This window comes from Dipodomys spectabilis, unplaced genomic scaffold (genome assembly GCF_019054845.1).
Source record: "Dipodomys spectabilis isolate Male_0828 unplaced genomic scaffold, ASM1905484v1 ptg000098l, whole genome shotgun sequence".
NCBI classification, from domain to species: domain Eukaryota; kingdom Metazoa; phylum Chordata; class Mammalia; order Rodentia; family Heteromyidae; genus Dipodomys; species Dipodomys spectabilis.
This window is the reverse complement of record NW_024870775.1, coordinates 6,503,894-6,516,339: the sequence shown is the minus strand read 5'-3', so window position 1 is coordinate 6,516,339 and position 12,446 is coordinate 6,503,894. Positions and strand designations below refer to the sequence as shown.

Genomic DNA, 12,446 nt, shown 5'->3' with positions numbered 1-12,446 from the left:
CACTGGGGAGCTTGAGGAGGGGCTGGGAGGACTCTCCGTGGGGCACAAGCCCTCATGAACTGGCAGGCTCCAAGAAGCTTGGGGCACCTCTCCTGCCATCATCCCATTCTTCACAGCACCCCACCTCCATCTCCTGCCCCTGCTCCCCCTGACTCACCCAGCCTTCCTTGTTTTGTCTCCTATGGTGCCCAGGGAACAGCCAGGTGACTCCGTTTGGCACTGTGCCGCTGGCCGCTGCCAGCCAACCCACCAGCCTTACAGACGTGGGCAGCCTCCTGGGACCGGGGGTGGCAGCTGGAGGGGTTCCTGGCAGGTGGGTGCAGACATGGAGGGGACTTGCCTTATGGCCAGCCATGCTTTTTTTTTTTGGTCAGTCATAGTGCTTGAGCTCGGCCTGGGCCCCATCCCTGAGCTCTTCAGCTCAAGGCAAGCACGCTGCCTCTTGAGCCACAGCGCCACTTCTGGTTTTCTGGTGGTTCATTGAAAATAAGAGTCTCACGGACTTTCCTGCCCCAACTGGCTTTGAACTGTGATCCTCGGATCTCAGCCTCCTGGGTAGCTAGGATTACAGGCGTGAGCCACCGGCGCCTGGCTCCGGCCATGCTTTTGTAGCAGGTCCCCCTTCCTGGACTGCTTGCCTCCCCCTTGCTCCCTGGTCCTAGAAGATAGGCACCCCACTTCTCTCCCTGTGCTGCAGTATCTTCGGGGTGACAGGCCAGGTCCCCTCACTCCAGTCTGCCACTGCCGTCGGCAGCACAGGACTTGCCTTTGGAGGTGAGTACACGGTGGGGGGCAGGAGGGGAGTGGAGGGAGGGATGGGGAGAGGCACTCCATTTGTCCAGGGATGTTTACAAACCTCTCTCTTCTTGTTCTCCGGACAGCATTCACCAATCCCTTCACTGCCCCCGCCGCCGCCCAGCCCCAGCTACCTTCCACCAACCCATTCCAGCCCAATGGTCTGGCTCCAGGTAAGCCACCAGCCCTGTCCCCTGCCCTTCCACAGGCTCTCCCTAACTCTTGTTTCTCCCCATCACAGGAGTGGCTGGCACCCCCACTCCCAACTGGCCACTCTTCACCAACCCAGGCCACAGCCATTTTCATTTCCAGGCCATCTAATGGGTAGAAGTAGAAGCAGCCACTGATGCCAGTAGCTCACACCTCTAATCCCAGCCACTCAAGAGGTTGAGATCTGAGGATTGCGGTTCAAGGTCAGCCCAGGCAAGAAAAATTTATGAGACTCATCTCCAATTCACCACCCAAAAGCCAGAAGTAGAGCTGTGGCACGAGTGCTAGCCTTGAGTGAAAAAGCCACTCAAGAGTGCAAGGCCCTGAGTTAGAGCTACCAGTGTGGACACGCACCCAAAGTAAAATAGAAGAAAGAAGTAAACATGGAAGCACCTGAGTTAGAGCTACCAGTGTGGACACGCACCCAAAGTAAAATAGAAGAAAGAAGTAAACATGGAAGCACCTGAGTTAGAGCTACCAGTGTGGACACGCACCCAAAGTAAAATAGAAGAAAGAAGTAAACATGGAAGCACCTGAGTTAGAGCTACCAGTGTGGACACGCACCCAAAGTAAAATAGAAGAAAGAAGTAAACATGGAAGCACCTGTGAAACCAGCATTTTAGACTCAGAAAAAAAAGACAAGATGGCTCTAGTCCCTTTCTTCCACCAGTCCAGAAGATTGTTTTCATGTTGACCAACAACAGTGCAACAGTTCTGTCTCCAGCTCCATCCAGGTCCCTCTTGGCACCCAGACCAGGGGCCTGAATGAAGCCTTAAACCTATTCCCTGCCCTGGTCAGCAAGGATTTGCGTCCCCTCTGCCTAGTCCCTCCCCCCTCCTTTGTCCCCCCCCCAGCCTCTGTTTTGTCTTCTCAAACTCCTGGTTCAGCAAGAGGAGAGCTGGGTATGGTGGTGTATGCCTGTAATTCCAGCTACTTAAGAGGCAGAGGGGAGCCGGGAAGGTGGCTCAGTGGTAGAGCGCTTGCCTTGCATGCCTGAGGCCCTGGGTTCGGTTCCTCAGCACCACATAAGCAAAAAGAAAAAAGCTGGAAGTGGCGCTGTGGCTCTAGTGGTAGAGCGCTAGCCTTGAGCTGAAAAGCTGAGGGACAGCGCCCAGGCCCCACAACCGGACCCCCCCCCCCCCAAAAAAAAAAAAAAAAGAGGCAGAGGTAGAAGGATCTCTGCTAGGCTGGCCTAGGCAAAAATGTGAAACTATATGTAAAAAAAAATTTTTTTTTAAACAAAAGATCTGGGGCCTGGCTCAAGTTTATAGTGCTTTCCTAGTAAGTGTAAAACCCTGAGTTCCAAAAAGGAAGAAAAAAATACTTAAAAAGAAAAGGGGAGCTGGGCGCTGGTGGCTCATGCCTATAATCCTTAGCTACTAAGGAGGCTGAAATCTGAGGATCAGGGTTCAAAGCCAGCCTGAGCAGGAACATCCATGAGACTTGTGTCTTCAATAAACCACCAGAAAACCAGAAATGGCTCAAGTGGTAGAGCGCTTGTCTTGAGCTGAAGAGCTGAGGGACAGTGCCCAGGCCCAGAGTTCAAGCCCCATGACTGACAAAAAAAAAAGGTGGGGGGAGGGAGCTAAGTGCATTTTCACATAGGGTTTATGGATCGCCATATGCCTGTTGCAGAGGTGAAAGAGGCGGACACAGGGTCACCTGTTCAGTTTCAGAGGCGGCAGAAGGCTACCCGCAATTCTTTTTTTCTTTTTTTTTGGTACCAGTTCTGGACACTGTCCCTTAGCTTTTTCACTCAAGACTGGTGTTCAACCACTTGGGCCACAGTTCCGCTTCTAGCTTTTTGGTGGACATAAGAGTCTCCAGGACTCTCTTCCCTGGGCTGGCTTGGAACCATGAGCCGTGGGTCTCAGCCTCCTGAGTAGCTGGGATGACAGATATGAGCCCCAGCACCCAGCTGCAGCCCCAGTTCTCTGTCATGCCATGTTCATAACGACTGCCCTCAGCCCCACCAGCCCCACAGGCAGATGGAGATGGTGGAGTGTATTAGCTGATGAGCTCCACAGTGCATTCAAAGTCCTTCCACTGGGGCCTCTTGTTAGGAAAAAATCCTGTACCTCATTTCCCATTGGGAAGGATTTAGGCAGCCAACCTGCCAGACGTTTTGCCTGACCTTCCATCTCTTTACAGGGCCTGGCTTTGGGATGAGCACTGCTGGGCCTGGCTTCCCCCAGCCAGTGCCGCCCGCCGGAGCCTTTGCCAGTCCCTTCCCCCCACCACTGTACCCCGCACAGACCTCACTGACACAGAAGAATGGTAAGGCTTTTGATGTGCCCTCCCTTACTCCCAGCTCCCCACCTGTGTGTGTATGAACCCCAGAATCTGTAATACCTAACACAATATAAATGTTCTGTTGTCTTGTGGAGGGTCTAATGATGAGGAAAGACGATCTGTACATATTTAGTACACACAGAAATTTAAAAAAAAAAATCTTCAATCCATGGTTGGCACTCACACACAGGCCTCTGAGCCAATTCCCTCTGTGACCAGTAGAGGGAGCGAGGGAGCAGCCGATCTGCCCCTTCTTGACAGCTCCATACCCTGGCTGTCCTGGAATAGAGCAAGTGCCTGTCCTCCAGGAAGTGGGGCCTGTTGGGAGGGGGTGGTGTGTGAAAACAGTAGGAGGGGTCCTATATGTCACCTGAGTGATTTCTCTGCCCCCAGGCTCTTCCTTCGTGGACTTAGGATCCTCAAAATTGGGGCAGAGGCCGCTGAGCCAGCCAGCTGGAATCTCCACCAACCCCTTCATGGTGAGCACCAGGTGTGGGTGTGTGATGTTGGGGACCAAATCCTAGAAGTGGAAACTGTGAACTGGAACTCCACCCCTCCCCTCCTTCTCGGAGTTCTGTATTGTCCTAGCCAGGGATGAGCTGGTCCATTCTGGGGTGTCAGTTCTGGACTCTGTCACCTCCCACCCTTTTCTACCTTCTTCCCCCTCAACATCCTTCTTTCCGCAGCTTGAAAGTTTGTTTTTGTTTGTTTGCTTTTTGTTTTTGTGCTGGTACTAGGGCTACCACGCATGGTCTGGCCATTGTCCCTTAGTGCTTTTTCCCTCAAGGCTGGTGCTCTACGACTTGAGCCACAGTTCTACTTTCAGCTTTTTGCTAGTTAGTTGGAGATAATCTCATGGACTTTCCTGCCCAGACTGTCTTCAAACCATGAACTTTATAATCTCAGCCTCCTGAATAGCTAAGATTACAGATGTGAGCCATAACACCCAGCCCAGCATGTCCTTTTGAATGTATTTGTGTCTTCGCTGCCTCCAGCAATTCTCCACTTATGTAATAATGTTTTGTTGTTTCTTTCCAGACTGGATCTTCACCGTTTACCTCCAAACCTCCAACCACCAATCCATTCTTGTAGCACTGTGTCCTGTGGGAGGCTCTTCCCTGCTTTCTGGGGTGCCTCTGCTCCCTAGAGCTCTGGCGACCATTTGCCTGTGGGCATATCTGTGGGTCTTAGACAAGAATGCGCCTGATTTGCAGGGGGCCTGGGGAATGGGGGAGGTGCTAATGTTTTGCTTAGGGCTTCCAGAAGACTCAAATCCAGAATCTTCCCTGAAGCTGCCTCCCTCCTCCACCAGCCCCCACCCAGAGGGACTCTAGGGAGAAGTGAAGGCAGAGCTGGTCTAGAGGAAGTACAGTAGTGTATTTCTTATCAAATGATTCTTTTATTTTTGTGCCAGTCCTGGGGCTTGAACTCAAGGCCTGGGCACTGTCCCTTACCCTTTTCACTCAAGGCTGACACTTTTAACCACTTGAGCCACAGCTCTACTTCTGGCTCTTTGGTGGCTCATTGGAGATTGAGAGTCTCATAGACTTTCCTACCCGCGCTGGCCTCAAACTACAATCCTCAGGTCTCAGCCTCCTGAATAGCTAGGATTACAGACATACACCACATGCGCCAGGCTGTTGAATTATTAATGATGATGATAACTTTTCTCTCCTGCCCCTGGCACACACATACCTGATGATGCTTCTTTCACTCTGGACCAACAGGAAGTTGGCAGGACCTGACTGGGCAGGAAAGAGTGCTTCCCAGCCTTCCAACACTGTGTTCCCCCCAGCCAGTACAGGGAAGAAAGTAAAGACAAGGTGTTTGTTGACATTGATGGTGGTGAGACCAGAGCTGAGAAGGCCAGTGTCTGGTACCTTTAGTGCCCAGTTGAGCATCACCCTTCCTTCCCCCGTGTTGTTTTGCTTCGCCAGCTTCTGCCATCCTGGCGCTCAGGATGCATAGCTTTACTTGAAGGTTCCACATGCAGAGCTCCCTCCAAGCACTTTAGTCAGCTATTGGTGTCGTGTTTGGATACCAGTGTTTTATATTTATACATAAAGAGAATTTTCTAATATAGCCTATTATATATGCACACATATATATATATATATATGCACACACACACGCACACCCTAGCCATTATCTCCGTCAGCTGCTGCTTTTTTTTTTTTGGTGCCAGTACTGGGGCTTGAACTCAGGGCCTGGGAGCTGTCCTTGAGCTTTTTCTACTCAAGGCTAGCACTCTACCACTTGAGCCACAGCTCCACTTCCAGTTTCCTGATGATTAACTGGAAATAATAGTTTCACAGACTTTCCTGCCTGGGCTGGCTTTTGAGTCATGATCTTCAGATCTCAGACTCCTGAGTAGCTATGATGACAGGCACGAGCCACCAGCGCCCAGTTCCAGCCAATTTGTAAACATGGAGAAGGGGATAAACCCCTAATCTATGTCTGGACCATGAAAGTGGGAACCCCAGGGAAGGGGGAAGGGCAAATGTGTATCCTCGTCACCCCAGAGCTTCTCTAGGAAAAGATTTGCGCAATTGGTTGGGTCTTTCCCACTATGTTCTCTTTTTCCACATTTTCCTTCTTCCCCTCTCTCCCCCAAATCTGCACCAAAGCTCATCGCAGGCAATGTTGAAAAAGAACTACATTTGAAAGAAAAAGTGACTCAGGAGTCTTGCTTGGGGCCACCTTGAGGGGCCACAGGTCAGCTCAACGTGACTGAGTGTTGGCTAAGTTCTGCTGGACTGGGCTGATGACCAAAGCAGACTGGCCAAGGACAGGACCCAGTGGCAGGCAGAACCTGGGGCCCTGAGCCTGGAGAGCTGCCCTGCTGGGGTTGGATCTCAGGACCATGGTGGGGTGGGGGTGTGGCAGGTACTACTTGGGGAACAGACTGGACCAATGCATGGATCCAAACCTTCACACATTTCCACTTGACGCTTTCAGAAAATAACCAGGTGTCTGGGCAATGAGTCTGGCGACAAGACAGAGGTATGGGGCAAATACCTCCCCTCCCCCAGCAGAGGAAAGACCTAGAACTCAAGCCACAGGCTCTGGCCTTTAGCTGTTCATTCTTGACATTTCTCTGGGCAAAGGAATGTGAGGGGTTGAGGCCTTCCGTTTCTTTCCTTCACTGACTTTTCTGGAAAGATCTTTAGCTGCTATTTGGCCAGCCAAATTTGTGCTTCCCTGATGCCAAGAGTTGTCCCCATCTGGTTCCCACTCACCCAGCCTCTCCCCTCCTTCCCTCTCCTGGCGGGGGAGGGTGGGTCTGCACCCTTTGTTCTCTGGCTTTCTTTCCCATACTCTTCCCCTTCTGGTATTTTTCTCTGCCATCTGCTACCCTTGGTGTGGTGCTAGCACCCTATTTCCCTCCTCTCTTAGGGAATGGAGTGGACCCTGATCTGTGCCTGGGCCATCAAAGCCAGAATGCCAAGGGTGTAGGAAGGGCAGCGGTGTGTCCACCCCAGAGCCTCCTTCCTTCTTTCCTAACCCAGAGCACTGAGGCCCACAGGGGTCAGGAGCTGAGGCAGCTTTCGCCGTTTTGGTCATAAGCCATGTTCCAGAGACTTCTTCCTCCCTGGGCCTAGGACTCCTTGCAGCCTCTAGTCCCTCTGTCCGACATGGACTCAGGCCAGCTCACTGGCCAGGGCTGGAGGACCAGTCCCAAGTTGCACTGGGCCGGTTTCACAGGGCAGAAATGCAAAATGTTTCCCTGGGCACCGCCTGAGCTGCAGCCCGCAGCTGCCCCCCTTGGCACAGGCAGCCCCAGCCCCCTCCACCTCCACTCCACTCATGGTCAGTGGCAAAAGAACTAGGAAAAGTCCCTGGTCTGACACAAAGTGGCTAAAGGACTGGATTGGTTTCTTTGCTGCGTGGCCTGGCCTGGGGTTTGCAGATCTAAGCCCACTGCATGTAGGCACATGCGCACCACGAGACTGGAAGTGACTCACCCGAGCCTATATCAGACTTCTGGCCAAGTTCTTCCCTTACCACATGCCTCTGGCCAAGGCTGTGGTCACGTTCTGCAGATGACAGTCCAGTCTTCAACTGACCACCTGTATAGGTGCTTCAAGTGAGGAAGAAAGTGTAGCCCCAGGAGTCTGTCTGCACAGCTTACCAAATCCGATCTAAGAGCCATAGGCTGAGAGGGAGAAGGGATCACTGTGTGGCTCTGTGCCCACATGCCCTCCACAGAGGAGTGAGAGGTCACATGGGACAGCCCAGGTCCCTGTGGCTTCCTACCCCTGGTGACATTCTTCCAATGGCAGCCTATGGCTGCTATTGGAGTGGTGGCTTGCTCCTGTAACCATGGCTATTCAGGTGGCTGGGAGCTGACAATCCTAGCTCAAAACCAGCCTTGGCAGCTGGGCACTGGTGGCTCACACCTCTAATCCTAGCCACTCAGGAGGCTGAGATCTGAGGATCTCGGTTCAAAGCCAGCCCGGGCAGGAAAGTCTGTGAAATTTTTATCTCCAATAACCCTCCCCTCCCCCCCACATCAGAAAACCGGAAGTGGCGCTGTAGCTCAAGTGGTAGAGCGCTAGCCTTGAGCTGAAGAGCTAAGGGACAGCGCTCAGGCCCAGAGTTCAAGCCCCACGATCAAAAAACAAAAAAACCATCCTTGGCAGACAAATCTAAGAGACTTATTCTCCAATTAACCAGCAAAAAGCTGCAAGTGGAGCTGTGACTTAAATAATAGAGCACCAGCCTTGAGCATAAAAAAGCAAGCCCAAGCTCCAGGCCCCAGATTTAAGCCCCAATTACAGACACACCCACAAAGATGCATGCATGAATGCACACACATGCACAAGATTCTTCCACTGGGATATAGAATGTATTGTCCTGGACCTTGCACACAATGCAAAGGTAGAAAGGAAGGGGACTGCTAGCAGAGCTGAGGCTCTGAAACTTCTTGTCCCTGGAGAACGATGTGAGTTACCAGGACTATCAGCTATATTAATCTTGTCTGGACAGGATGGAGGGCAGTGTTGCTAGGGCAACTGATAGAAGCTAGGCTTTTTCCTGGTACCTGGGGAAGTCATATCACCTGGTTCTGTTTACTATTGCTGCCCCCCACACCTCCCACCTTCTGTTTGTCTACACTCCCAGCACTGGAATTGCTACCGCTTCCTGCTTTATCTTTTACCCAACACCTCAGGGCAGGATGACACAAAGTTGTTTGCAGCTGTCTCCGAAAGCAGCTGTGATTTCACAAGGACAGGTGTTGAAAGATCATCGGACTGAGGGAGGCAGGAAGAGAAGGCAGGATGAGGCACTTGGCCAGCTTCAAATCAAGCTTGGGGGAATAAGGCTTCCAGCCCCTAGAGCACCAGGGCCAGAGCCCTGCAGACATCCTGTTCCTTGAGGTGGCTGCTGTGAGACAGAGGTGCTGACATCTTGCACACGTAAGCCCCAGGGCCTTGAATGTTTGGGTGATTGATCAGGGATCCAGCATATACCCTTAGACAGGCACCATGGCCATCCCTGCACCCAGGGCTGGGCCCTGGGTGGTACTTTAACTAAAAAGTACCTGGATCAGGCCCTGGGTACCAAATACCCATCCCTGGGGTGCTGGTTGATTCTGCCCTCGACATGGCTTTTGGAAAAGTGTTAGGGGATCCCAGCTCCTTACCCCAGAGAGCCCTCAGGCACTAACCTCTGCAGCAGTGGCCACCACTTGGCCTCTTTCCTAGACCATCAGTTTCTCCCAGCAGGAATCCTGCATGCCATGGGGATGGGTCATGGCTAGTGCCATGCTGTGTGTCCACTGCGGCTTGTCTGGAAAAATGTGCCCTGGTTAATGCCACCCCAGTCCCAACTGAGCCAGTATTCCTGGGCTCGGAATGAAGGTGGGAAAAAAAATGTCCAGTGCTGTCCAAACTTTCAGGATGCAAGACGCCCTCCACAAAGCAGAGCCCGCGTTTTGGCTCTCAGAACTTTGAGCTGGTTCTGGGTGGTGAGGAGGGGCTGACCCAAAAGTTTATCCTAAGACATCTCACACCCGGATCCCCTGGGGAGGGGGGATGGGAACTGGGCCCGAAACTCCGACTTTAGCGCCCCCATCAGCAGCCACGGCTGGCAGGGGGCATGCAATGAGACCTGGGGAAGCGGGGAGGGGAGCGGCGGGTACACAGAGAACCGACGCCTGGAGGCCCAGGGGCTGGAGGGACTGTGACAGCGGCGGCTGGGGCCACCTCTAATCGTTAGCTCCCTCGTCTTTGGGTCTCGTTCTCAGGCAGGCGTGGCCCTCCACCCCCGCAGCCCGGCCGCCCATTGGTGGAGATGACCCCGCGCTCCCCGCCCCTCCGAAGACTCGGTCCCTAGGGTGCTGGTGGCGGGGTCAGACTCCCGGCCGGGGCTGAGGATGGCCCCCCAGCAGGGGAGGTGGGGACTCGAGCCGCGGCCGGCTGGAGGGGCCCTGGGCCGGCCTTAGAAGTCCAGGTGTCCTAGACCGGGGAGGTTGCCTCGACTTCCAGTGGGGGACAGAAGCCGGCCGGGTGGCCACGGGCCGGGGCGCCGCGCCCGACGGCACCGCCCCATCCCCGGAGCAGCCGCGCAGAGCCACCCTCCCTCGGCCCCTGCTTCATTCGCCGTGGATCGGGGATGGAGCCGACGAGCAGCGGCCCCGCGTCGCCCCCGGAGCCCCGGTACACGGAGGCGGCCCCCGGCCCGCCCTCCCCGCCCTGCCCGCCCGACGTGTGGCTCTGCGGCCACCTGCGCAAGCAGAAGTCCCAGCGCCTGCGCTTCTTCGTGCTGCGCGCGAACCCGCCGCGCCTCGAGTGCTACGAGAGCGAGAAGAAGTTCCTCGCCGCGGCCGCCGCCGCCGACCCCGCCGCCCGCCCCGCGCGGCCCCGGCGCTGCGTCAGCCTGGAGGGCGCCTGCACCATCAGCAAGCGCTCGGACGCGCGCCAGCGCCACCTGATCGTCGTCTACACCGGCGACAGCAGCCTGGGCGTGGCGGCGGCCAGCGAGGCCGAGCAGCAGGCTTGGTACAGCGCGCTGCTCCAGGTGCGCGCCGCCGCCGCCGCCGCCACCAAAGCCGCGGGCGCCGCTAACGCTGCCAGCGCAGCCAACGCCACCGGCGCAGGCAGCGCCCGCGCCGCCGCCGGTGAGGCCCGGGGCGCGCGAGCGGGGAGGGGGCCGCGCCGCCGGGGGAGTCTGCCCCTGCCCCGGACTCCTCCTAGGTCAAAGTCCAAACACTAAGCGTTGGCTTTGGGGGTGCAATGGCCCCCCCCACACCCCTGACCCGCCCGCTGTCTCTCTAGGTTCTGCCACCCACGAGGACCCCGGGACCTGGATCCTCGCGCCGTTCCAGGACGTGTGGCCCGTGACGCTGCGCCCCAAGGGGCTGGGGAGCCTGCGGGGCCTGGGCGGCGGCAGTTACCGCCTGTGCCTGGGCTCGGGGGCGCTGAGCCTGCTGCGGAAGCCCGGCAGCCGCGGCTCCCGCGCCGGCCTCGCCCCGCCGCCGCCCGCCCTGCGCCTGTCCCTGCTCAGCGTGCGGCGCTGCGGCCACGCCGACGCCTTCTTCTTCCTGGAGCTCGGCCGCTCGGCGCCCACCGGGCCGGGGGAGCTGTGGCTGCAGGCGCCCGACGCCGTGGTGGCCCGGAGCATCCACGACACAGTCCTGGCCGCCATGAAGAGACTGGGCGGCGGGGCCGAGCCCCTGCCCCGAGACGGCCCGGCCGGCTCCCCCGCGCCCCCGGCCCTCTCGCCCTATGAGACCCCGGCCCCCGCCCCCCGGCCCAGAGGCCTGGGGGAGAAGGCACAGGCGACGCTCCGGTCCCTGGCGCGGCTGGTGCCGGCTGCCTCCCGCTCGGGCGCGCCGGGCCGGGCCGGGGCCGCCGCCGCGGAGGACCCGGCCCCCGACGACTACGTGCACATGGTGGGGAGCTGCGAGGGGGACGACTACGTGTGGATGGCACGCCCGCGCGACGCCGGCGTGGCCGCCGGGCACGTGCGGGGCGCAGAGTACGTGCCCATGAACCCCTTCCCACTGGCGCCCCCTCCCCGGGGTCCGCGCCGCAGCACCGACAGCGCGAGACCCGGAGGACCCTGCGCTCCATCCTGGACAAGGCTGGTGCGGGAGCGGGGGGTTGCGGGCGTCCAGCCCAAGGCCCAGCCGCCCACCCCCGACAGCTGCCTCAGCTACATGGACCTGGACCTGGTCCCTCCCCTGGAGGTCCGCGGGGACGCCCCTAGGGCCCGCCCTCACGCCTATGTGAGAATCAAGTTCTAGAACCTTCCCAGGCTCAGGTGAGAAACAGCAAACAGAAAACAGAGCCAAAGTTACTAATGTGCCCCTGACCTCCACTCCCCGCCTTCTAACGTCCTCCTGCTCCCCAGGCCCTGAGGCAGCAGGATGTGACCTGGCGGTGACCCTCTGCTGCCCCTTGACTTCCTTTCGCGGGGTTTCCCAAGAAATCCTCACGCACAGATGCCCCCCAAATCCGATTCTTTCAAAGAAACTTCTAGAACGTCTATACCCCTTCCCCCAATAACTTACACAAGTCTGGTGCTTCTCAGCTAAACTCCTGACCCTGTTTCTTTGCAGAATTTTTTTTTTTTTTTTGGGTAGGTCGTGGGGCTTGAACTCTGGGCCTGGGCGCTGTCCCTGCGCTCTTCAGCTCAAGGTGAGCGCTCTACCGCTTGAGCCACAGCGCCACTTCCGGTTTTCGAGTGTTTTATTGGAGATAAGAGTCTCACAGACTTTCCGGCCCTGAGCCAGCTTTGAACCGCGATCCTCAGATCTCAGCCTCCTGAGTAGCTAGGATTACAGGCGTGAGCCACTGGCGCCCGGCTTCTTTGCAGAATTCTTAATAGAAGCAGTCACAGGTTGCCTTTGTGGCCAAGTTATGAAGAACCACTATCCCTCCCCTCCCCCCCCCACATACACAAGCTGCCCCACCTCAATTTTGACAACTCAGCCCCCATACCAGCAGTGCCTTTGTTAAGTTTTCTGAACCCTCCGCTGGGAGCTGGTGGCTCACATCTGTCATCCTAGCAACTCAGGTGGCTGAGATCTGAGGAATGTGGTATGAAGACAGTCCTGTCAGGAAAGTCTGTGAGACTCTTATCTGCAATTTACCAAGAAGCTGCAAGTGGAGGACTAGCTCTAGTGGTAGAGGGCCAGCTT

The 12,446-nt window shown here is 56.4% G+C and overlaps 2 protein-coding genes across 3 annotated transcripts in view; both read left to right on the top strand.

The window, feature by feature from the left end:
• The window catches only part of Agfg2 (ArfGAP with FG repeats 2), a 32,694-nt gene extending 27,934 nt beyond the window's left edge, over positions 1–4,760 (top strand). For both annotated transcript variants that reach the window (XM_042686595.1, XM_042686594.1), the window contains 6 exons: positions 193–313; positions 698–774; positions 882–968; positions 3,158–3,283; positions 3,692–3,777; positions 4,337–4,760. In XM_042686595.1, the coding sequence (XP_042542529.1) occupies positions 193–313; positions 698–774; positions 882–968; positions 3,158–3,283; positions 3,692–3,777; positions 4,337–4,390 (551 nt within the window). In that variant the 3' untranslated portion in view covers positions 4,391–4,760. The remainder of the gene's footprint in view (positions 1–192; positions 314–697; positions 775–881; positions 969–3,157; positions 3,284–3,691; positions 3,778–4,336) is intronic.
• A 5,156-nt stretch (positions 4,761–9,916) lies between these two features.
• LOC122113664 (insulin receptor substrate 1-like) lies at positions 9,917–11,848 on the top strand. Its single transcript, XM_042686723.1, has 2 exons — positions 9,917–10,358; positions 10,579–11,848. Exons 1-2 carry the CDS (start codon positions 9,917–9,919, stop codon positions 11,547–11,549), a joined length of 1,413 nt encoding a protein of 470 aa, XP_042542657.1. The 3' UTR covers positions 11,550–11,848.
• Positions 11,849–12,446: the final 598 nt, after the last annotated feature.